The sequence below is a fragment of the Equus asinus genome, chromosome 11 (assembly GCF_041296235.1).
Source record: "Equus asinus isolate D_3611 breed Donkey chromosome 11, EquAss-T2T_v2, whole genome shotgun sequence".
Classification (NCBI taxonomy): domain Eukaryota; kingdom Metazoa; phylum Chordata; class Mammalia; order Perissodactyla; family Equidae; genus Equus; species Equus asinus.
This window is the reverse complement of record NC_091800.1, coordinates 16,696,263-16,723,604: the sequence shown is the minus strand read 5'-3', so window position 1 is coordinate 16,723,604 and position 27,342 is coordinate 16,696,263. Positions and strand designations below refer to the sequence as shown.

The 27,342-nt window shown below is 37.0% G+C and overlaps 1 protein-coding gene across 9 annotated transcripts in view; it reads right to left on the bottom strand.

Moving 5' to 3' along the window:
* NBEA (neurobeachin) overlaps positions 1–27,342 on the bottom strand; it is a 680,233-nt gene that overhangs the window by 102,938 nt on the left and 549,953 nt on the right. For all 9 annotated transcript variants that reach the window (XM_070520525.1, XM_070520517.1, XM_070520519.1 and 6 more), the window contains 3 exons: positions 12,582–12,699; positions 12,150–12,252; positions 5,767–5,882 (listed from right to left, as the gene is read on the bottom strand). In XM_070520525.1, the coding sequence (XP_070376626.1) occupies positions 5,767–5,882; positions 12,150–12,252; positions 12,582–12,699 (337 nt within the window). The remainder of the gene's footprint in view (positions 1–5,766; positions 5,883–12,149; positions 12,253–12,581; positions 12,700–27,342) is intronic.

Sequence of the window (27,342 nt, the reverse complement as noted above, 5' to 3'; positions counted from 1 at the left end):
TAGTTGTATGCCCTTCTGGTTGTGCTACGTGGGATGGCACCTCAGTATGGCTTGATGAGCAGTGCCACGTCCGTGCCCAGGATCCGAACCAGTGAAACCCTGGGCCACCAAAGTGGAGTGCGCGAACGTAACCACTTGGCCACGGGGCCGGGCCCTAGAAATGCAAATTCTTGAGCCCCACTCCAAACATACTGAATCAGAACCCACTGGGTGGGGCCCAATGATCTATGTTTTAGCAAGTCCTCTAGGTGATTCTGTGAACTACCAGCATCCTGGATGCTGGGTTGGTGGCTGTGTCGCTAGTGAGTTGGTGGCGCTCAGCCAATTTCCTCTCCAGCAGTCATCATCAGCAGAAGAAAGCCCTCTCACCCAGGGTCCTGTTTCCTTCCCAGGAGTCTGCATCCAAAGACTGCGGAGTGGAAGTAATGAGGGCCTGGCCCCCTTGCCTTAAGACAAGAAAACTCTGAAAGGTTATCCCAGCTCCTGGTTCCCTGTAGGATGTGCTGAGGCCTTTGCTGCGACTTCCTTGGGGTTCAGTTTTTCCTCCTGCCCACTTGCACTTTCTTCACTCCCCCACCGAGGCTGAACCCAAGGATACTCTCCAGTAAACTTCCTTCAAGCAAGTCTCTGTCTCAGAGCCTGTTTCTCTGGCTCTGAGACTTAGCTGAAAACAGTACCAGGTTCTGCATTAGAGGGGTAATTCCAGGCCCAGATCCAGTGCCAGATGTATCCCTATCTACAGAAGTCATGACAGTAAATAAACTTCAAAAGGTTCTTTTGATGAAATGTAAAAGAAAATGATGAAATTATTTAAAATCATTAATTGTTTGGGTTTAAAGCAGTTAACAGAATAAGGCTGATCTGGAGGTGAAACTGAATGGTGCCATGAACTTCCTGAAGCAGTATGGTACCGTGGTCGACTGAAGCGCTAGAGGCAAGAGCATCCTGATTTCTTCACATATTAGCTCTGTGACTGGGGCAAGTATCTAACTTCTCTGTTCCTCATTTCCTGATTTGTGAAATGGGAACAAGAAGGGAGCCTAACTCTCGGGTTATTGTTAGGATTAAATGATTAAATACACTTAAAGCACCTAGAACCATGTTTGCAACATTGTAAATTGCTCAATAAATGTTAACTATTATTTACTTTTTTTTTCTGAATGTTGACAGTTACATTAAAGAAGTATTTTAAAAGGTCTACAATAAAATATAAGCCAGGCATTTCTTGGCTTTGGATTACTCAGGAAATTAAATACAATATGTCAATAAGAATGCTAATATCCTCTCAAAAAATGATAAATCTTAAATTTCAATTGATTGACTTAAATAAAATAAGTATTTATTGAACTATAACTGTATCCCTAAAACTTTGAGATGAAACAACATGATTATTTAGTGGAACCTAGGTTAGTAAAAGTGATATTGGTACAATTTAACATCTTTATACTGTCCTTTATTCTAGGAGCCTTAGAGAACTCTGAAGTGTTCCATTAAGAAGAGATGAATGGATACACAGTATTCTCCACAAATCAGGAAAATAGATAATTCTAATGATTTCTCTAACAAGTATTTCATCTGGGCTTTTGTAAAGCTTCTCTGTAAAACTATCACCCAGATCCTCAATGCTGGGGCTCAGGATAAATTGGCACTCCTATTTAAGATGATGGCGCGGGAAGAACTAGCAGGATATATCCAGGGAGAGCACCTCAGGATGTTTATGCTCCCAAATTTTACCAATTGTCATTCTACTTCTGTATAATGGTTCACTTTGCCTGGATAATCATCTACACATGACGAAATCCTTTACGAGTTAATTTGAAGCCCATCTTTTCTATGAGGCTTCCCTTGACTAGACTATCTCATACTAATCTCCCTCTTCTCTAAACTTTTATTACAGTTAATGGCACTTAATTGCATGCTTTCTTGTATGTTCTAAATGTTCCCATATGCAAATCTAGTTTTGATAATTAGATCTTAAATGTGTAGAGCAATGATGTTCAAACTTCATACATCACAAGCACCTACAGAAGGCTTGCTAACATGTAGATTGCTGGGCTCCACTCCTAGAGTTTTTGATGCAGTAGGTTTGAGGAGGAGTCTGAGAATTTGCATCTCTAACAAGCCCCCAGGTGATACTGATACTGGCCGTCACCGTACCACACTTTGCCAACCACTGAACCAGAGCATACTGCAGTCACTTCTAAATTTTGGATAATGACATCCTCCATAGTGTTATTTACTACTCTTTCTGCCATACCTGCTGCCATTATTCTAATCCAACTCTTCACCCCACATTTCCTTTAATCTTGAAATGTTCTCTGCTTACTTTCTAGTGAATTCTTACTCATATTTCAATTTCCAATTTAAGTGTCTCACCTATGAGAAGCTTTCCCTGATCTCTTAGTTATACGTGATGCTTTCTAGATCTATGACTCCAAATGGCTTTGTATACTCTCCCATTATAATAATTATGACTTTTTACTGGAATTACTGTGTACATGTCTGTTTTTCTGACTATACTACAGAGTGTGTGCCACACAGTGAGTGTTCAGTAACTATTAACTAAAAGGATGAACAAATTGACTTCACATCTCGAGTTCCGTAATACACTCCTAACAGCTCTTCCTAACTTTAAGGTGTCTCATTTCTGATTCACGCCATACATAGTTTATTAGTTTAATTTTCCTAAAGTCCATAATGCATTCCCTTCTACTAAAAAACTATGCTAACTCCTACAAGTCTATGTCCAGGCTCCTTACAATCTGGCTCTTAGCTGTAGCTCCAATATTATCTCCTATTATTTTCTGCTCCAGCCAGGATATGATACTCATGTCCATTGAACACATCACACTTATCCAACTGGCAGAAGTTTGTAAAGCTCTGCTCTTTATTTTCTCCCCAGACAAACACATTTTAAAAAATCCTTCACTGTGCTTAGCTCTTACAGCATTCACCAATGATAGCACTTGTTCAGCACTTAACATCAGCTGTCTGAAAATGCTCTCTTATTTACGCATATTTCATTTACCATGGATGTAAGTGATCTGAGTTCCCAGTCCCTATTTTATACTCCTTTTTATCCCATTGTCTACCCTAGACAGGCTTTAATGTTGAGTTATAATCATTGTAAAGGAAATACCCAATAGATTCTTTAAAAAAAAAAGTGGCCTAAAGATTCCTCATGTCATCAAATAAAACAGACTCCAATGATTCAAAAGAGAGTATGAGGACACTTAAATTCCTCTTAAGATCTGCTCAGTCTAGCTCAGAAAAATCAAACACTGTCCCAACCAAAAAAAAAAAAAAAAAAAAGTCGTGTCTATACCGCAGCTTTTAGAAGGGATCACAATGTTATCTCTATCCAGATTACAATCTTTCTAGAACTAGACAGAGAAAGAGACTCCCAGAAAGCAACAGGTGTGAAGTGGGCGGTAGTTACAGGCAGTATTTCCCATATTGTGGGAAACATATCTGACGTGAGTAAAATGCAATGGCAAGGGACAGAGACTAGACGAGTCCTTTAAACCAATGAACTCGATGCCATTCCATCCAGAGGAGGAGACAGAATCCTATCTTAGAATAGCAGAACCATTTAATAAGAATGCCAGAGAAACTGGAAACTGAGCTGGGAGAGAGGCAGATGACCCTGTCTTCCAGTTTTACATCCAATAGTTCCAGAAGCTAGCACAGCCAAGGAAAAAACTCATATGCCCATCTATGACATATGGTAGACAAAGTCTTGATAGATCTCTAAGAATAGATAATAGAAAAACTTCACACAGGGAATATAGAAAAATACTGCAGAAGAATGTAAAGACAACATTATTCCGAAAAAATCAGGTAAAGATCCATGTAGCTGAAAATAATATACTGCATTAACAAGAAAAAATTTTAATAGAGAGTTTAGAATTCCTTCTTAATATGCAAAAATATACAGACTCTCAAAAATAAGAGTTTAATAATAATATGGATTCTGGGTAGTAAATTATACGGACAAAGATAAGCAATGAATGAGAAGTAAATTGAGTTAAAGTTCTTATTTTCCATAGAAGTGATTAAAAATGTTGATTCACTTATGAGTTTAAAAACAATAGGAATATATTTTAAAGAGTTTTTAAAACTTTAAACATATCTCTAGGAGAATTAATAATAAGATGCTCATATTCTAAAAGAGTGGGCAGAAATTTATTTATATGGCCAAAGAGGAACAAAACAATATGAAAAGCAAGAAAATATTAAAAACAGTACAAAACAAGATGATATAAGACCAAACATATCAGTTATTAAACAGTTGTAAACATATTAAACATGGCTACTGAAAGATTAAAAGTCCAAGACAGAATTAAAACTTGAAATTCCACCTGTGCTCAAGGACACAAAGTTGGCAGATCTGGGATTCTCTCTCTCTCATCTTTGGCATTGACACTTAAGATCTTTCTGCTACATCATGCTGTCTGCGTTAATATGCTGATGAAATTAAGTTCTTTACACTTCAGATGCTTGTTTATTCTATCTATATATGTAAATAATACATGCTAATTAAATAGTATAACATTTCTTTTATTTTTTTGAGGAATGAAATAGGTTTCTTTAAGATACGTATGTTGTGTATACTGATATAGGAATATACATGAAATATGTCATGAAGATATCATAAAGATATATGTATACAATGGAGATGTGTGTATAATATACAATAAAATTTAACATGTAACAAAATAGCTCTTTGGTTGTACCTCTAGCATCCTATTAGTAAAGGCATTAACTTTACAATATATATTAAGTGATTAAAATGCAAAAACACCTCAAACAACTTTTTAATATTTTTGTTGATAAATTGAGTTCTCTTGCCTATCTATTTAACACATATATATATCATTCATATTTAATATATACCTATAGCATCCATATTCACACATATGTGATAGATTAAAAAAGAGTAATATTACACAGTTATTCCTTTAAGCAATGATTCAGAGAACTGGCTCTAAATTCATGGTTCTAGCATTCATTCAGAATGAATCCTAATCCTAGGGTAAGCATATGTATTTATGTAGCTATTTAAATTCACTGACTGCAAAAATTTTTGCAGTGCCTGATTTATAGAAGCAAACCCTTAGTAATTCAACATGAAAAAAGGCTTCGGGAGCTTAATTTAGGAAAAAAGAAAAAGGTATTTAAATCTCATAGCTATGTTTAACCACTGACAACCATTGATTTAGCAGAAAAACAGAGCCACCACCTTCTTTTAATTTACAAGCATGGTACTGCTGAGGTTGACGGTAATTACTCATCATTCAGAAATGTAACCTGATTTTATATTTTTATTTGAAGACTTTAAGAGGAAAAGATGCTGTAACCCAATCATGCCATAATCCAGGTGACATCTGTACTAGGCAGAATCCTGTTGTTATTCTCCTGTCTAGCTGCTATTGCTGAGAATGACAAAGTAGAGAAATTACATTTTCCCATTATTATTTCCAGACACTCTGGCAATGGTTTGTTGACTCTAATAAACCTTCAGACAAAGCTGTCAGCAAAGGAAATGGCAGAAGGAGAGCAAGGAAAAGCCTCTTCAACAATAAATGCATCTAAAACCTCAGTACTAGCTCGTCTGGGTTCTGATAACATTAAATGTGAGTGCTTCAATATTTATTCTAACGCTGTATTTGAAATCCAAGGAGAAAATGTATTCCATCAAGTCACATTACCAATGATTTTGATGAACGTAAACATATTATGAGATTGAAGAATGAGATGTCTTACCTGCTATAGTATTTAGAAACATCAAATATTCGAAGTTTGAAATTTCTCTTCTTTGCCAACGCTGAGTCATGTTGGAAGATTTATAAAGCTGTCGAGGAGTGGCCAGTGATATCCTCCTAGCAATTAAACAAACCACAACAAACAGTCTCTTTAACACATGACTTCTAAAAATTCAATATTAATGAATATATTGGCTTGATACCATTTACTTAAAATAATTTATGGTTTATCTTCTTAGATAAATTCTAAAATACATTTTAATTGTAGATATTAACAATATTTAAAAATTATACTATAGAGAAGACACATTTAGTTACTAAGGATAAACCAATATGAAAGCACCTATTCATATAACATGGCTGCAAGTGGGTATTTTACAAGTCAACAAGAAAAAAGGTGAAACTATACTCAAAATAAGTTTGCTTTTAAACAATACAGCAAATCTACTTCGTGCTAAGAAGCTAGGTGGGCCAGTAGTCACATACCAGCATATAAGCATTTGACTTAAACTTTATATAATAAAAGCCACCACTAAACTTTTTACACCTGCCTCCTCACATGGAGTGTGCACATGTGCACAGCCTCTAACCACACAACGCACATCCCTTTTATGATGTAAAAAACCAGCAACTGGGCACTTTGAAATGTATGAATTCAGAAGAAGGGACACAGGAATAATCTTAAGGGAGTAAATCAGTATGATTTGTGTAAATTATGAAACGTTCGGGGTTCAATGGGTTTATCTAAAAAATAATGAAAGCTGGCTGTATTTGTAAAAGTATGGTAAGGCTACTGAGTTTCTAAAATGATCATCACTTAGACAAAGGTTCCCAAACTATTTCAATTCATGCTACCCTTAGTGTCTCAGGAATTTTTGCATCATGCCCCTAGCCCAAGAGAAATACCTAACAGTTCTGTTTATTAAGTAGTTAGGTCTAAATAATTTAATAAATATTTAAGTCTTAACAACTTAGTAGCTGTTTGAAAATACAATACTCATAAATTAAAAGGAAAAAAATTTTTTTTCCTGAGGAAGATTGGCCCTGAGCTAACATCTGTGCAAATTTTCCTCTACTTTATGTGGGATGCCACCACAGCATGGCTTGACAAGCAGTGGTAGGTCTGTGCCTGGGCTCTGAACCAGCGAACCCCAGGCTGCCAAAGCAGAGCACACGAACTTAACTACTATGCCACGTATTTTATTTTATTCTTAAATAACTACAATTACTTACTAAAGGGATGTGCGTACCTTTTGGGCACTGCACAGCTTCTTAAACCTCGAAATCATATCTGACAGCACCACCTTCATTTCCTGTTCCACGCTGATTTCCATGGAGTACTTATTTTTCACCACAGTAACTCCTAAAAACTAGTTTCACAAAGCTAAGATATGAGTGAAAAGAATGCATTGCTATCTGATGTTGAAACTTAGAACTAACCTGAGCTAAGAGTTTGTGCGGTATCTGACAGATGTTGCTGTGTTTCCCTAAGAAATACAAAATGCTCTGTAACCCTCCTGTAATTTCACTGTGACATCCCAGGGCTCCTTGGTGCTCAGTTTAGGAACTGTGGACTGAAGACCATCTCTGTCATTCATGTATCATTATCATGTATATCTATCACATGCAATCTTAATAGGCATTGTCTTGTTCGTAGCAGGAACTAAAATATAAATTAGTTGAGGAAAAGGAGGGAGGGGGAAAGGATGGGGAGGAACTCGTTGTCTCAATAAAATTCAAATATGAATTAACAATTTCAAGAACAATTATGTGTAACTCAATGTTTAAAATATTAACTTAATAAACTGTAGCCGCCTGATGACATATTAACATTTTTGAGGAAGTTTCCTAGTTACATATATTCGAGATAATAGACCCTACTGACTCCAATAGAACCATATGAGTCTAATGATCCACTTAAATACAATGGTAATGGTATATACATTTCATACTTCAATTCTATAATTCTGTGCATTTTCAATTAATTTGTAATATGATTTTCACAGGGCTACCTTAAGGGCTTCCAGATTTTGATCCATATGTCACCAAAATTCAAAATTTTCACAGGTACACATCCACTTAACACAACGATTTTATGTTACAAACTTTAGCCCTGATTCTGACTTTGTCATGGCAACATGCTAAAATATTTTCTGAATTCTCCAAGAATTAACAATGTCTAGCCCAATTTTCATTGCACCACTATTACAATCATATGCTTAGTCCAATTTGCATTGTATTACTATTATAATCACATTCTTGCTATTCTGACTAAAATCCTTACCTGCAGCATGTCCAATCTGCTAAAAACAATGCATACAACAAAGTTTTGAATTCCTTTGTTGACATTTTGAACCCAGGCAATTTAAGAAAACTGATGATCTGGAAATAATTCTGACAAACAAAATCCGAAAACCAAACAAATCTTGATAGGTGTAAATAATGGGAATCATGGAAGAAAGCTATCCTGTGCAGAGTATGTAACAGTGAAGAAAAATATGGACATGGGAAATGAATTTACAAAAGCAGGTTATTAGCAAAAGGATCAGTTTTTCCTGTTTCCTCCTCTGTTTTTCCTACTATAAACTCATTGTTGGCAGGAACTGTATTTTACTAACTATTTTATCCTTAGCATTTAGCAATACTCGGCATATAGTGGGAACTTAATAAGAACATACTGAATGACTTGAATTATCGGTCGTCTACCCTAAAAGAAAAATGGCTAAAGAGAGATACGATGCTAAAAAAATTAAGTAACTCAATCATATGAAGAAGAACAATGGGAAAGAGTAAATCAATAGGGCTGTTCAAAATATCCTATAACAAATTTGTATATTAGAATGAGGATAGTTGGTACATTTTTGGGCTATAGTAGGATGCTTTTAGAATTGGGGGATAAGATGAAGACAAAATTGTCCTCTGAAATAAGAAGTATTAACCACCATTAAGTGCCATTTTGAATGGTGACCATTTAAAATCATCAGTCAACCCTATGAATACAACCAGGTGTATAGTTAGTAAGTGAAGAATCTAATTAAATCTCAAATTAATTGATGGTACTGATTGCCTGAACAGAGTCTACATTAACCAAACAATGGTAATAAGCATGGAGTCTAGAAAATGGGCAAGCTTTTGCCAGTATTTTTCCATCATCATGCAGGGGTGAAGGTATTGTTCTGACCATTGTAGGTCACCTTGATAGACAACACAGAACAGAAATTAAGAGAGCGGGGTATGATCTTGGGCAAGAAAAGTAACTTATCTAAATCAAAATTTCCCTATTGTAAAATGGGATAAGAATCCCACTGTTTTAAGAATGTGGTTGTTTTAAGAATTAAAGGCAGAGAGCTCCCTTCCACCATGTGAGGACACAGTGAGAAGATGGCCATCTATGAACCAGGAAGTGGCCTCTCATCAGATACCAAATCTGCTGGAGCCTTGATCTTAGACTTCTCAGGCTCTAGAATTTGGAGGAATAAATGTTGTTTATAAGCCAAAAAAAAGAAGAAAATTAAGGGAAATAACGCTTATAAGTTAAACACAAAGGAAATGATAGCTATGGATATTAATTAACTAAAGGGGCATTTATTAGGCTATACCAATTTAATGGAAATATTCCTTTTGTTCCAAATCTTTGCTCATTAAGCAACAATCTGATTTGTAATGTGATCTCTTCAGTGGGCTTGCCCAAGAAGTGGCCTAAATGATATGTGAAGTCAATTATTCTGGCAGTACATCTGCCTTTGAATTCAATAATTTTTTTGTTTGTTTCTAAATCAGTCTCTTATGGGTTTACCTTAGAGTAAGTTCCCTAGAGTTTGATAAACTCTGGTTAAACTGACAAACCCAATGCGAAGAAAACAAAGAAGAATGGATCCCTTGGAGATTTTGCCAAGATACTCTCAGCTGGAAGGCTTCTACTTGTCAGAGCCAGGCATCATCCCTTCCCCTTGACAATTCTCTAAATGTAAGAAGATCTTACACATCACACATGCATATGTTCATGGGTGCATGTGTGTATATCTATTCACCTACCTACCCACCTACTCATCCATATCTGTGTATGTATGCATATATGTATACAGTGTAGCAGTGTCTACAGTTTACAAAATGCCTTCACTTTATGATCTCAGGACATGTGCAAAACGTCTCTTTGCAAAGATACTGTCCCCATTTTATAGTAGATGAGAGTGTCATTCCTCTTGCCTGGTGGTAAGCATTCTTTCAACTAACACGTATTTAGTTCCTAAAAACTACCAGGCTCTGTTATGTTACCCAGCCTGTTAGTGACAGATGTAAGCTTAGATCCGGTGTTCCTCCTACCCTCATCTGCTACTTGTAAGGCTATATATCACAGGAAATATACAGAACTGAACTTCTGAGAATATAATTAGGAAACCGAGTGAGTTGAGCCTTTGGGGGGAAACCAAGGGCAATGAAAGAGGGTTTTAAGACAGGAGGGCTGTATGAAGTAACAGCAAAACCAACACTACTAACTACCTATGTTGTTTCCACTTTTTCTATTAAGAAGAATGATCTTTCAAAAGTCAAAGAGAGACCAATGTGATTGAAAGTGAAACAATACTCATAATAGGTAAGGAAGACAGTAAAAGAGCTTCTGATCGTTTTAAAGGAATTCGGGTCCAGACAGGTCCATGAGCACTGAAGGAAATTACACATGCCTCCGAGGAACCTCAACTGGTAATCTCTGAAGAGTCACGGTCATTGAGAAAGATGCCAGGAGGCAGGAGATTATTTTTAAAAAGGAAAAACTTAGACCTATTTGTGAATTCTTGATGTCAATTCCTGGAAAAATTCTTGAATTGATTAAACAAACAGTTTGTGAGCACTTGAGAAAGGAAGTAGTGATTACTATGAGTCAGCTTAGATTCAATAAGAACAAGTCTTGCAAAACTAACTTCATTTTCTTTTTTTTAAAATGCAGTCTTCCTTTGACCTGTATTTTATATAAGTATTTCATTATCTACTTACGCCTTAATTTAATCTTGTCATTCCACTAGCAAATATCCTGAGCATGTACATACATGTTAGTGAATTGGTCTTAACTGTAAGCTTAATACGAGACCAGATACGCCGCAATGCAAGGCAACTCCAGTTGAGCAGCGCTTAAAAAGCATCTCTGCAATTATCACTGTGTTACGTGCTGTAGATTAAAAGATAAATAAGACGAAGTCTCCATCTTTTAAATGCCTGTATCCAATTTAAGGGAAAATAGACATAGATTCATTTTCCTTTCCATCCGTGCAGTGCTCTGTAATAATTCCCAGGGACATACGACCTGTGGAAGACACTGTTGCTTGTCCACTCAAAGCCAGTATCTCTTGTTTACTTGTCAACAGAAAACCTATTTTGTTCAGGTAGGAGGTGGCAAGTAGTTCAGAGGTATATTCTTCCCTCAACTCTAGGGGATGATTGGGCCAAACTGACAAATTCATTCCCCTTTGGCAGTGATTGTTTTAGGGGCGGGAAAGTGACCCCATTCTGGTTAAAGGGACCTGAGATAAAGATTGCTGGAGGCTTCTGAGAAATACATTCCTTCCTAAAACATAGAAGCTCAAGGAGAAATCCTTTTTGTCTTTTTCCTACTTTAATTCAGTTGTGTGAAGACACAGTAGTAGTGTGGAGCAGTAGCAGTTATTTTGTGAACATGAGGCCAACTGAGAGTCCTGACATCACTGAACCTCTGAGCCAATACTCATAACTCCTTAACTCCAGATATTTTATTAAAAAAACCCAGAAAGCAAAATACCCTATGGTGTAAGTCACTTTTAGTCAGGTATTCAGTTACTTAGAGCCAAAAACTAATTGAATTAGTGATGCACATAATTGCTGACTATTTTCTACTTAGACTACTATCTTTCAATAAAACATTACTTCAAAATGACGCTTTTAGAATAAAAAGATGAAAGATTTAGAAAATGGTTAAAACTACAGCACAATTAATGAGCATTAATCTCAATAAACTCTAAGAGTTTTACTACTTTAATGAAGAAGCATTTACACATAGCATTTATAAAAATAATTTATATGTGATTACACAACAATTAATCACAAACATCATGAGGTTCTTGGTACGTTTCTTATTAAGATCTCAAGCAAAATGCCTTAATCAAGTGCTGGCTATGATAAGAAATCAAGTTTTTTACTTCTTCATTTATATACGTGTTATATAAAATTATGCCCTATTCTGTTATTCTTAAAATAGCTGTTTTCATAACCTCTTTCCCTACAAATGACATGCAGAGGGAGAAAATTCCTTGGCCCTCAAAATAATTATAATGGTATACCCTATTTATATTTCTGCTGTATTGAGATTGAAATATGTTAACAAACCATAGACAGTGTGTAATATGATATAATTACCTGGCTTGTGGCAAACCATAGCTGGTCCCTACTCCAACCCGAGGCAAGCTATAGACAACTTTTTTTACTGTTGCTTGATCAGGGAAATTAAACATAACCGAGGCTGTGGTAAGAAGAAAAAACATGATTTAGAAAACCATGGGAAAGCTAACCATCAATTTCAGAAATCATTTTCAAGTGCTTATCATCACTTATTTGTAAACGTAATGAAGCTTCATGGAAAATCAGCTTTCTGTATAACTTTATCCATGAGAAATCTAGGGTTTACATTCTCAAACAAATTAATTCTTTTTTATTTTTATTTTTTATTTTAGTGAGGGCATATCAAAGACAGAAACACAGCAGAGAATAATCAAGACAGTACCACACCATGTAAATGACCAACATCCAAATATGAGCACATTTTCTTTCAAAATATTTAAGGGAACTTACTTCGGTTTGCCATAAATACTTCCAAAGCAGTATTTTGTAGGAGATAACGTCTTGAAAATACAGCTCGTATCTCGCTGAACATCCATTTTCCATGAAGTCCTTCAGTGTATGCAAGAACCTAAAATAAACAGTTTGAAGGGAAGTGTCAATCAGTAAAATATGTGTCTAAGACTTAGTCTGACGATATCTTAGACAGTGCTGTATAGAAGTCAGTAAATTAGGGATTATCTTCCTGAATATATCTTCACGATATATCACAACATTGTCAATCATTTGATTCCATATATTTGCAAAATTTCTATCTTTCTGTATTTCCTAGTTGGCTTATGAGGAAACGAAGGAGCAGAAAAGTTATATGTTCCAGGTGACCCTGTGACTTCAAGTAGAAAATGTATTATAAATTTTTGGTCTTGTATATAATTAGTTGGACCAGGTGACATATACTGTTGGTTCTTTTCCACCATCCCTTTTCCTACATCTTCCTCGTTTAATGGAAGCCCAGATAGCCCCAAAGTGTCCATGTGGTCAACCCCAGACGATGGATTGTGAAAGGTCTAAGCCAGAGGCCAGCAAACGTTTTTGGTAAAAGCCCAAACAGTAAATATCTTTAGACCTTGCAGGCCATATGGTCCTTATCACAGCTACTCAACTTTGCCACTGTAGCGTGAAAGAAGTTGTAGACAATGTGCATATGGACAGGTGTGGCTGTGTTCCAATAAAACTTTATGTACAGCAGAGGTGGCCAGAATTTGGTCCTGGGGCCAGAGTTTGGCTGACCTATGGTCTAAACCAATCATGACAAAGTTATTCCTTGCTTTCCCAAATTCCCTTGCAACTAGGGCTAAGGACATGTGATCCAGCACTCGCTAGTGAGAATGAAAGCAACAGCGCGTGGGGATGTTTCAGAAAAGCTGGTAAAATGAGTCATATGTAGCTGGTACACTCCTTTCTCTTTCTTGCTTCAAGGGAGAAGTGATGGCAGAAACCATAGCAGCAATCTCGTAACCATGAGAGGAAGGCCAAGGGAATCGCAGCAAGGTTGGCCCTGACAGTGAGCTACTGACAGTCTCAGCAACCACCCATATCTGAACCTCTGGTTACATGAGACAGATAAAACCATATTTGATTAAGCCACTCTAGTCAAATCAGCAACAAACACATTCCTTCTTGATACATCAAAGTATATTAATGACACATACACACATTTTCTACTTGCACTGGTGTTCTCATATTTGCTTTGGTGAAAATGGAAACTAGGTATTGAATTTTACAAACATGATAGTCCTCAAGCTTTAAAAACAAGTCATGAAGTCCCTTTTTACATTTCCTTTCTCTAGGAATAATATATATAAAATATATGATCTATTTGTCTTTTTATTTTTTGAAAATTCCATTTTCTAACTCCTTAATTCAGTTCTTGTCTTTCCTTAGACACGGGATGGATTTTGGAGACAGTCAGACATCTATTTAAATCCGGAAACAGTTTGGAGCCAGTCAGACGCCTATTTAAATCCTGGCTCTGCTATTTACTAGCTATACGACCTCAGAAAAGTTATTTAATTCCATCTGATTTTTGTCATCTGAAAAACAGTGATAATGATACCTATTACTGGTTAGTTTAAGTGGAGACAATAAATTGAAAGTGCATGGCCATAGCTATTATTTAACTTCTGTTTATAAGTTCATACATCCTTGTTGTTGAACATAAAGTAACAACTGTTTTTCAATTTCTAAATGCAAAACTTTTTATACATTTCACAAAAAGTTGTAGTGACTTGCCACAGTTTATATTAATAAATTCTTAGTTGGGTGTAATGGTTTCCAGATTTGAATTTCATAGATCAGCATAATTTTTCTAAAATGGAAAGAGTACTAACACAGGGTTGATAACTTTTTCTCTCGTGAAGCAGGAAGAATTTTAAGACAAATGAAACCATCACAACAACAAAAGCTATCTTCCATTATGATCATTATTTCACTAAAAAATAAAAATATTAAAGCCATTTGAAAAAAACAGTAAAATGAGTATAACCTCAGAAAAAAGGAGAGACCCTCCCTTGAAAGCTGTGTTGGCACTCTTATACTAAAACCAATGTGCACATGCACACACACACACTCCTATTTTTACTTATTTTTCTCATGGTTCTTGGGAACTATGTTATAATGAAAATTTGATCAGACATTCCTTTCCATTAAGCATGCTATCAGTTTATTTTACTTATAGCAAGCAGGTAGCTCACAGACGTGTAGAAGTGAGTTTGGCTCCTTAAGTACTCCAAGTAAAAGGGCCTTACCAACCGTGCCAGTTATCAGTTTATTGCTTTCCAGCTCCAAATTCACCCTTAATTGCTTCTTCTGTGAAACTGAAACTGTGCCCTTTATTCTTCCTTTGCTACCTGGCATGATGTTAAGCCTTGTCAGGAAGGACACTGAAGAGACAATGCAGGAGGAAGGGTTTTTCTTGGTTCTGGTGTGCTCACTCAGCAGGTCCCTGCAGAACAGGGGGCTTCTCCAGTGCCCGGCTTCTGCAGTGGATAATGGGCAACAGCACCTAGTGACTAGCAGTTTTCTCCAGTACTTCCCCTGCCCAGGCAGTTTTGTAGCAGAGTGCCTCAGGTGAGACCCGTCCCATGAACAGCTTCACTAACTCCCAGGATGGTGGATTTCTGGAAAGTTCCAGAGGACAAAGCTCCAGGAAGCTCCTGCAGCAGGGCACCAGAGTGACTTCTCCACCATTCGGCGAGCTAAAGCCATGCCCTCCCCAACGAGGCCTGAAGGGCCTCTTTCCTGGGTTCAATGTTGGCTCTAAGGGCAGTGGCTACTCCTTACATACGCTTTTCCTATATTCTCTAGAAGTTTCTTTCTTTATTTCTTACTAACCATTCCCTTGTTACTCTAATCTCCTGTTATAATTTATACTGTATTTATACTATACTTTCCCTGTTTAAATTGCTATGTGGTTTCTCTCTTCTGATTGGAACCAGACTAATAACACAAACTCAATCACTTCTCCCACCACCACTCTCTTAGCTCCAGGCTGGGACCACAACAGTTCTCAGGGACCCTCAGGAGCAAGACAAAGGAAACTGAGAAAATCAGAGGAACTGAGGAGAGCCTGGAGGCAAGGAGTAAAAGGAGAGAGAATAAAATCAAAAGAAAATGGTTTTGCTAACAGCTCGTAAACAGTTCAGGAAGCAGATTCCAGAAGACAGATTCGAAGGTCTAAAGTTATTTTGAATGAGGGCAGCATCATCTGAACAAGTGTATAGCCCTTATCAAAGGGGTCATGGGAAGGAAAATTATTTATGTATATAAATTCTTATATACTTTATAAAAAATCTGCCTAATTATTTTAAAGTCATTCATGCTATATTTAACCTGATAAAAGACAATGCTCTAAGCTGGTCATAACTCCCTGGAGGAAACCCAATACAGCCTAGAGTCCTCATCTTTTTTTTTCTGAGGGAGATTAGCCCTGAGCTAACATTTACTGCCAATCCTCTTTTTGCTGAGGAAGATTAGCCCTGAGTTAATATCCATGCCTATCTTCCTCCCTTTTTTTATGTGCAGGATGCCTGCCACAGCATGGCTTGACAAGCTGTGCTTAGGTCCGCACCCAGGATCCGAACTGGCGAACCCTGGGCCACCGAAGCTGAACGTGCAAACTTAACCACCATGCCACCAGGCCAGCCCAGAGTCCTTATCTTTTTTTTAATAGCAAGCCACCTCCTGCTTTCCCTTCTTGTTTCTTTCAAGACTGATTATGGAATGAGATTCTCCTAAAATTTTTTTATTTAAAAATTCTTTACATCCTCTCCTGTGAGCTGCCTTTCCCGGCATCCAATGTAGAGTTACCATGTAGAGCCAGCCTGAAAGACCTTGTCCCTCAACAAAAGGATGCCTTCTCTCCAGAGGGGTTATGGAAGGTCTTCAGGCTAAGGCGTTTTGACTTTATCTTATAGACTTATGCCTCTCACTTAAGAAAATGTACACTGAGGTGTGTCGCAGAGTATCATCTGGCTCCCCTCTTGAGCATCAATTTTATTTCTGGTTAGTAATTTAAAAATTTCGTGGTAAAATTAATATAGATAGGATGGAAAATAACATGCAAAAAATGATGAACTGTTGAGATAAAACACCACCATTCAAATAAGTTTTGTGATTGCCACGGGATTGGTTGGACTCTACCCAAGTCTCCTTTACTCTCCTCTGCCCATAGGCAATGAGAACGCCCTGCCACTGAGCGGGAGGGGAACTGGGTGAGACGTTACCGACACTGTCGGGCAGCACGTGGAGGATGAAGAAGGTTGCGAGACTGGAGGCAGAGTGACCAGTTAGGATACCACCTTAGGCAAGTGACGAGGAGTTTCATCAATTTGTATATATTTCAGAAATGTAAAGGAATGTCATTTACAGTTGCTTAAACGCTGGGTTTACGGCACATTCCTATAAAAATCTGGGCATCAAGCCCAGGTTTGAAATACAACCCAATAGTTTAAAATTGCCTGTATTTTATTTATACCTTTACTAGTTACATAATGTTCCATAAGCTTCAGGACCTTCTATAAGAACTCATTAAGTTTGTTTTTCATTATAGTCCAAGATCTTTTTCTAAACCATGTAAGTATTTTCATCTATACTTGAGGTTTGTGGTGTCTGTTTTCTTTCTTAAGTCAAGCTTCCCATATCATCTGGTTTGTGCCTGCCTGCTTATCCAAATTATTTAATATACTATGAAACCTAATCAACAAATGCTAACCACCCCATTCAGTTTCATTTTCTGAAAATTGAATAAACATAATTTTTATTACATCATATAGGTCATAAACAAGAATATTTAAAGCATCTTGATCCCAAATCTTACGGAACTTTCTGATATTCTTAAGTGACTCAAGTGACCACTGAACTATTTTGAACTATTTTGGAACTGCATAGTATCCAAAAGAAGTGAAGTTTCCTGCGAGCCTTATACCCTGAGGTCTGCCCCACTCCTCTATGAACTGAAGCACACAGGAAACAATACAAACAAACGTAATAGAGACCCCTTGTAAACCACCTTGCACAAACGTGTGTTCAAAACATATTATTTGATAATCCTGTTGAAGAAAAATAGGCTTGCTGGGCACTCATGTGTATCAAACATGTATATGTTGTCAGAAACACGATTATGGCTGTCAAATCAGTTTCATCTTTTTTTCTTTTTAAGGCAGCTAATATTGTGCAACCTAAAACGTACTTGTTTGATGATAGCTTTGCTGATCTCAAATCACCTAATACATACATTAGAACAAGTATTACAAATACTTTTTTCTTTGAATATGAAAAATCTAAATTTTGCTTCAGGTTATCCCTTCTTTTAAGAATTGATGAAAATGCTGCAGAAGGCTGGAGAGAGATGCCCTGCTCAGTGTTTATGAGGTCATCATATCTAACAGACAACTGCAGCCTGAACAGTTTAATTAAAGAGATTTTAGTACAATGTAAAGTTACAAGTCCTCATTACATTCAGAATTCTGAATGAATTATCAATGATTAGGGATATAACAAATATATTCCAGAGGGAATAGTTCAGGTTTACACTCACACATGATTGTATGTGCTCCTTTGCTATCTGCCATCTGAATGGAGAAGATTCTGAGGCTTGGAAAGGAAGCCAAACTACAAGATGGGAGAAACCTGGGTTCCAAATGACCATGTGGAAGATCATCTCTGACTAATAACTGCTGTTGGCACATGGGGTGAGGATGTAGGGAGAGGTAAGGTTGGAGGGAGCAGCAAAGACAGCAAGATGTTTGGAACTGCCTCCTCCCAATGCTCACCACATGTCTTGGTGAGACTATTTCCTCACCAAAGGCATGGAGAAGTGTAAGATATAAGAAATACTTAGAAGTACATAGAAGAACTGAAATAGCAACACAATGGAGTAGTCTCTTCTAAATGGGCAACGCAATAACTTTTTAAGAGATAAGTTAGGTATGCATAATTTAACAGAATAAATTTTCAGATCCTCAACTCCTTAAAATCTATCTGCCTGAGAGGGAACCTGCGAGAGAGTACAGGTTCCCACTGCCCTTCTCCTAATGAAGAAAAAAGAGAGGAGGCTCCCTTTGGTGTATTGCCTGGGGTGTAAGATCTGCTGAGGGGGTAGGGGCCTCAAATAAGGGACAAGTCAAAATACTTATAGAGGTGTTGGAAAGTGTATGTCCTCAGTGGCTGGACTGAAAAAAAAAAAAAGAATCCTTTTGCAAGTCAGATGGTTTCTCAATTCTTTACTTTCAGAGTTGAAGTTAGATCTAATTGAGTCGTCAGCTCAGACATAATTAAAAATAATTTTTGAAGGTAGATCACTAGGTGATTTTTAGCATACAACTTAGAAGTGGTACAAAAATTATAATAACTTTGCTATAATAAAACTTCAACATCCTATTTATTTATGTGAACAAGATTTTTCAACATATCTACCAAAAAAAAAGTTAGAAGTAGCTCTAATATTGACCTCTGTATTGTGCTAGCAACATTCACATGTGGATATATTAACCATTCATCTCATTAAGAGATGACTTTCCAATAGCACTTCACGTTTTGTGTTTATTTTTCACAATTCACAATTTATGTTCTTGTATGAGTGTAAGTTGATACTATTTGTAATAATAACTTATTCCAAATAAAAATGTTAAATACTTAGAACATTATGGTCCTAGCAATTCAAAAATCAAAATTTTAATTCAAGTATGTATGCTTTTTGCAGATTAGTATAATATAGTGATCAATAAAACACTTGCAAGTATAAAATATTTTAGATTAGATAAATTTTGGGGAGGGAATCAAATGGAAATATGAGTTCAAAGAGAAAGAGAATTATATAAAATGTCCATTTGAAAAAAGAGATTGTGTATTTTAAAATGAGTGATGATAGCAATCAAGTCACTATTTTCTTGGACATATTTGATTCTATTGAATATATCTGCAAAGTAATATAACAATTTTAAAAATTCCATATTTTAATTTAAACATGTGCGAGGTGGGCTATGGTTTTATAAAATTCTTTTACAGGGTGGGTGAAAAAAACGTCAGAGGATAACTTCAATAGACCAACCCTGTACAATACAGAAACCCTCATATATCTGATGGAAAAGTCTCACTTCAGCCTTTTATCCAATTTTAAAAATAAATACAATCATCAAAATAAAACTGCCAAGGGCAGGCACTATAATCAGTAAAATCTAATGTGGACCAAAAAGTTGATCACTGAGTCAAATCTTTGTGTAAAATTTACATGGAAAATAATTAAGCCTGATGAAAATAAACAATTCAGTAATATGAAAGTGAAAATGGGGAAAACTAGGATTGGCTTAACTGTGAAATAAACAAATGAGCAAGAAATTAAGGTGGCAAAATGAAGGTTTCCAGAAAACACATTCTCAGTGAAAGTTAAACAATCTATACTTATTGCTATACTTCTGAATTTAATTATTCATAAATACAGCCAGTATCAGTATATGGGTTAAAATTGCAGGGTCAAAACATTCTATAGTTGGGGGAAATTTGGGCAACCTATCCATAGACAGTTTTTTATTTAACGACCTTGCTTTTTGCTCTAATTCATCAATTTATGGACCTGCTTATCCCAGACTTAAAGTTCCTCGAGGGCCCTGCCTCTCTTACTTTCTAGCTGTGAGACCTCAGGAAAGTTAGTTAATTTTAATTCTTCAGTTTCTTTATCTTAAGATGAGGGAAATAACAGTACCCAACCTCACAGGGCGGTTGTAAGGATTGAATGAAATATCTCTTTTAAAAAATGCTTAGTATAGTGTTTGGCACACAGGAAGTGCTAAAGAAATGTTAGCCTGCTACTAGATGTTATTGCCCACATTCTTGTATTCATGTGTGCAGACACACACACACATACACACACACACAACATTGCCAGCAAGAGAGCAGAAAACCTGGACCACAGCATACAACCTTTTACTAAACTAACAGCCACAGCTATTGCTTCCTTCGTGGCAGTTTGTTTTCTAGAAATTATCCAAAATCACAGTACCAGAAAGCCCAACTATCTGGGGCATCAGCCACCACTCTCATTGTTAGTAGTGATAAGACTATGAAACCTCCTGTCATATCAAAAGTCTATAATTAGGCCAGCTCTTTTCTACCAAGCTTGTCCTCATGAATTATCAATTTTATATATTTTTTTCAGTGATGCATTTAACAAATATTTATCAATTGACCGCCACGGGGGGATGGTGAACAAGAGAGGCAGAGTCCCAGAACTCAGGAGTTCACAGTCGGGTGGAAAATCATCGACAGTGGGGAAAGAGGGGAAAGAGAGAACAAAGAGGGTCCAAGCAGAAGGAACAACACGGATGTAAATATGGTACCCAGGGGAACAGGTCCAGGCTGCTGTGTGGAACACACAGAGTAAAGAGGAGAGAGGTGAAAAATAAAGTGAGAACACATAATAAAAGGTGGGTGGGGAGCCAGGATGTGGGGCTAGATCATGTAATCCATGCTGAAGAGTTTGGACTCTGGTCTGAGAATGATGGCGAGCCACCGTGTTACACAAAGGTGAGGGGATTAAACCTGCACTTCAGAAATCATTACTGTGACTAGTGGGGAGGTTGTTTTGCCTGGAGAAGGGCGATGCTGTTCCAATCATCTATGCAAATGTCATTTTATGCTCGTTAGTAGAACCACAAACACTTTCAAAAGAGTATTATTGATACCTCTCCAATAGTATCTCTCACATTGTGGTAAACTCACCTATTTTATTACACACATCCTCTAAACAATTGTAGAGTTCATGAGAACAGACACTAGGTTGTATTCTATTTTGCATTCCTTATAGAACCTGCACATGGAGGAAACTCAATCAATTTCTGCTGCATAAAATATTTAAAATTTAATTTACAAACAAACTTCGAGTTGCAGCTGGAATCCTCTGTGCCTACTTCATCTTCAACTGCATACTCTCAAAATTATGGTAAAACACTCAAAATTAAAAAAATGATATTGGCAAGGATGCTTCATTTCGTCCTACTCATGAATGTCCCCACGTGTACATATTATACATTTGGCTGTGCTTCCTCATTTTCTCAAATTTGGCAAACTCTAAAGTCTTGTATTTGCCCCTCTGCTGTTATTTTACAAAGGGAAGGATGGGGCAGGGAGGGAGAACTCTACAGTATCGGAAGGAAACTAAGTTCTAGTTTCTAGTACTCACTTTCAGTTTTGTACTGAGTATGTTAACTTACCTTGTATTATTCTGCATAGAGACAATTTTTAAACTAGTTAAATTTACATATGTCCTGTCTGTAGGTTTATTTTATTCTCCATGAGATCTTTTAGGTTTTTGCGTTGGAGGTTTTTCTTTGAACCAATTTGTCAATAGGGTCTGATTTTGTAGATACTATGAATTGTCAACACAAATTGTTCTCTTTTTTGGAAATATCTCATATTAAAGTTTTAGGTACAGTCAGAAATGATACAAGATTAGACAGGGGAGTTGCAGTAATTATTGTTGCAATAGTGAAATCAGCCTTAACTTACAGAGCAGACATAAAGGAGAATCGCTTTTGACTGGACATCTAATTATGTTATAAAAGGAATCTTTTAAAATGTTAACTTTTTATTTTTAAATTTTATGTAAAATTTTATTAAAAATTCTTTTAAAATTTTATTTAAAAAAATTTTAAGGGGTCTGACTGGTGGTGCAGTGGTTAAATTCACATGCTCCACTTCAGCTGCCAAGGGTTCACTGGTTCGGATCCCAGGTACGGACCTATGCACCGCTTATCAAGCCATGCTGCGGCAGGCGTCCCACAGAGAAAATAGAGATGGGCACAGATGTTAGCTGAGGGCCAATCTTCCTCAGCAAAAAGAGGAAGATTTGTGGTGGATGTTAGCTCAGGGCTAATCTTCCTCAAGAAAAAAAAAAATTTAAAGTACATACAAAAGTAGTGAGAAATATATAATGAAGAGAGAAACTTCATTTTTTTTTTAATGTAAGGATGAAACTATTTTTTCTCTAGTTAACACTTATTTGCATTAACCTAGAAAAAACTGCATGTAATACAAAAACTAGTGCACTTTTCAATTCATATTCATTATAGCTTCAAACATATTTTAAAAATTTGGATCCCAATATGTCATGAAAATCATAAGAGAGTTTATGTACATAAAGCATATATACTTATGGTACAGAGAAGGTATTTCAGAATTTGTAACTACTATTAATAATAGTACTATAAAATCCCATATGTAGCCACAATGTGCATTATGTCTAGCTCTTAAATTCTAACCATCCTGAACACTTTTCAGCTCCCTCATGTGCCATGTTCTGTCATGCTTCTGTGCCCTTGCACATGGTGTTTCTTGTGCCTGGCAGATCCTCCTCTGTTTTGTTCTTCTGATTAACTTCTATTAATGGCTAAGCTAGAAGAGACTGCTGCTCCTTCTGAGAACCCTGTACCAACCTGATACTTACCAAACCATTACTATAATTGTTGGTTTACTCATTGGTGTCTCCTGCTAACCTGTGAACTCAATGAGGGCAAGAATTCTCAACGCATCTCTGCATTCTTCATACTTAGCACAGAGCCCAGCATATAGCAGTAATTTAACAGTAGTAAGTAATTATAATGCCTTTGTTGTTTTACACTTAGTAATACATATGTGCAGAAGTTATTGATTTATATGGTCTATGTTAATTAAATCAGTCATATTAAGATAGTCGACATTTGATTCCCAATTCATTACGTACTGGCCAGGACATGGAGGGTGCCCCCTACTGAAAAGTTCCTTTGCACCATGTTGATTACCTATGATGCTGCTACTCTGGCCATGGTGATTGAATATATAACATAAAAGTAGTTCTCTAAGTAGGAGAGCCACAACTAGTAGCTGTGGGAACACTGTCCATCAAAACCATGCTATCATGAATGCTGGTGGCTGACCTCATCAGATAATCTCTCTTAATGACTTGAATGTGAGATACTCAGAGACCACTCTAACAGGAGGGTGCAAAGAAGCCAAAAGACAGAAAAGGCAGTCACCAGAAATAATAAGGCAGCAGGAATTCTGAGAAAGCAGAAGCCTAGACACAAAGAGATGGGTCTAGGGGTAGCAGTAACTACGTCTTGCTCCAGACACATCTGGTACCACTTTGCTCTCCTGGCTCCAGCCCCACTGGTCTTTCAGTCCCTTGTCCATACCACGTGGTTTCCTGTCACAGAGCCAATGCACATATTCTTCCCTCTCTGGAAATATCTTTCCTCCCTTATTTGCCTACTTCATTTCTACTTTACTTTCTATTTTCTCAACTGACCTGTCTTGCTGGGTAAAATTGCCCTATCGTAGGCTCTCATCCCATCATACACAGGAGAAGTTCTCTTCACAGCACTTACCACAAATGTAATTTTGCAAACTTATGTGTTTTATTAATGTAATCTCCCCAACTCTTTGACCATTTGTTTCTGCTCATTACTGTATCTCTATTGCTTGGAACAGTGCCTGTTACATTATAGAAACTCAATAAATAATTTGTTGAATGATTGAATTAAATGTATATTTAGAGTCAGTTACTCTGTAGTAGCAAAAACATAAAGACAGAGAGTAACTGCCACTATAATGTTAATGGATGTCTATGGCTGAAGGGACATTAAAAAAACTGGGTCACTGGAACTTGGATGAAATTCCAGTTCTTCAGAAGGCCTCATGAGAACTTCCCATTCTTACTTGACCAAGCTTTCCTACAATAATCTCTGCAGTAGACACTACTGCTTACCCACTGAAGATCTTACCCACTCCTGCTTCCTGATTAACAGAGCCTTGATTGTGTTCAGTTATTGACTTCTTTTCCATGTATTTCTGTGTCAGGACACATTGACCCCATGGTCAGTCCCAGGGGTAAATTAGGTTTGTCCTCATTCTTAAGAGGGAACAAATGGAACAGATACTCTCTTCTTCCTCCAGACATTCCTAAGCTTATGCTGCTTTGGGGGAGTGTTGAAGCCATATTGCTATGAGATTGAGAATGAGGACAAACCAAGGATGACAGAGTGGAGATGGGGAATGAACCTGGGTTCTTGAAAACATCCAGAAGCAGCTGAATCAATCAACTCTGGAGATGAGTAGAATTCAGGACTCACTATTTTATAACAAATGCACATGCATACATATATACATATAAAGCCATTTGAGTTAGATGGTATCTAATACTTGCAGCTGAAAGTTTTCTGATACAAATTCTTATTATCTCATGTAAGCTTCATGTCTCTGTCATTTGAAAAAAGAAAAAGCCTGAACACACACACACAAATATCCACACCCAAAAGACAGGAAATCTCTGCTCAAGTTTCTGTAAACCTAAACTGTTATAAAAAATAAAGTCTATCAAAATTTTTAAAAATGTGCAGATGTTAAACATTGCCATCCTTTGTATATGTTCTAGAATAGATTCCCCTTCTTGTCTGTTTGATAAAATCCTACTATGTATTAAAAGCTTACTACTCAAAAAACCGTTTCCTCAAAAGACATTTACTATTTACCAAGTGTCTGCCAGCTGGGGACCAGGCAGACAACATGAATGTAAGTTATTTTTCAAGCTTTAAAAACTTTTCTTTTCAGTGATATTTGGCAATCAAAAGCTAATTCATACAAGTTCAGAGTTTTAAAAGTGTGTTTTCACTTGAAAAGCTGAATACTCCTGGGCACTCACAGGTGCATCCTTGGGGTTCATGAGAATTTGTTTTTCTTTCTCTTAAAGCTAGAGCTCTTCTAGAATCACTGTATCCCAAAGAGAAGCTACAGAATAAAACCCAATCTTCATGCAGGGAATTTGTATTCAGAACTCCTTTAGATTGGGTCTTACTTTAATGTACATCTGCCCACCACAGTACGGGTGTCACCTTCCACAAGTATCCTCACATTATCAGTATGTACCAACAACCGTGCCCTTGATTAGTGGACACAGTTTGGTGGACTATGACAATTTTTCATATATCTCTATGCCATACTGAGGTAGAAAGAACTTGGACTTTAGAGGCTGATAGACAGACTGAAGTCTGACTCAATCACTCTGAGCTCTGCAGCCTGGGGAAGTTTCCCTAACATAACCACGAAACGGTTTTCACTTACATAAAGCGAGAATGATCGTATCTACTTTAAGTGGTTGTTGTATTAAATGAAATAACATATAAAGTGTCCAGGGGAGACGCTGGCACGAGGATGTTGCTACATAGATGTGCTGAACAAATGAACTCACAACCCCTCCCCGCCAGCACCTCAGAGAAAGAATCCCTGAAGTGGTCTCGGCCCAGATCCTTTCCAGGGTGCATTACTCTGATCCAAACTCTGCTTCTGCATCTCACGTTGGTTCATCTAAGTCTAGTTATTTCGTTATTTCCAAGAATTTTTTCTTATATACCACTTGCTAGACAGCTTTGAGTATTCTGTCTGCTGTTTGAAGTTTAATCTTTAAAAAAAAAAAAATACTGCTTCAGCTAGAGACAATTCAGCTACCGAATTTCCTGCAGTAGTTTTACTTCTACTCTCAATTTTCTATATTGGAGCATAATTAACAACTCTTCAAGAAGTGCAGCTCAGTTTAAATGTAAGCAGATCAGTAAACCCCCCTTGCTTGTACAGGAATGTCTTTCACAAATATCTGTAATTGGGGGTAAAAAGAGGTTTTAGAGGCCTCCCAACTTCTGTATGCAATGAAAATAGTATTTCCAGGGTTAGGTGTCCCCCAAAAGTCTCTTGTGCATTACTCTATTGCCCCAACACTATTTTTGTTTCTTCTGTTTACTTTATATTCCTTGGTTGTAAAACTGTTTATTTGCAGGAAAATACTACTTTGCTGAGAACTTGCCATTTATGTCTTCCATTTGAGCATCATGAGCAAGTACTCTGTCCCCAGGCAAAGGCTGCTGGCATCACATATCATTTGTTCATTAAACACAAATTTAGTCAGCACCTACTAGGCTCCAGATATTATGCTGGGTGACGGGAATGCATTGGTAAACAAGACAACGATGGTCCCTCTTTTATAGAGCTCATACTTTCTATTCATGATGGTACAATTGATTGATATAATAATTCTATTTTACTGGGTTGTTGAAAAAATTAAATGCATTACTGTATTTAACAGATATTTCCACTCTAAGTACCAGAGGTACTTTCTACAGGCAAGAGGCTGTCCAGAGCATTCACTGTAGGAAGGATTATCTGAGACACTGATTTTAAACTCAGCTCTCAATGACTGGTAGCTCTAATGATGACTGTGATGCCACTGAGACTACTGAAAGGAGTGCAGTTATAAGACCGATTCTGCATTTTAGAAAGACCCTCTGGAAGCAGTGAGGAGAAGGACTTGGAAATATGCTAAACTGGAAATCTGAATCATGCCAGTAGGAAGTGGAGGAAGTCTAATCTAAGACAGTTGCTGTAGCTAGGAAGAGGAAGGGAAAGATAGTAAAAATATATATGAGATAGAAGTAATAGGACTTGAATGTTTTTGTTTTGTTTTACGCTGATGTAAAGAAAAAAGGAATTAAAGCTGTTGCAAGAGTTTCTGGAACGAGTGACCGGGTCAGTGGTGCTCTCCACCATATTCTAGGTTTAGGATTACTGGCAGATGATAAGCGTTGTGAAAATGATAAGAGGTTCAGTCCAGACTTCAGATATGGCAATCACTCTGCTCATTATTACCATACAAACAAGAACTTGTACAAAGAAAACGTGTTAACAACAAAAACAA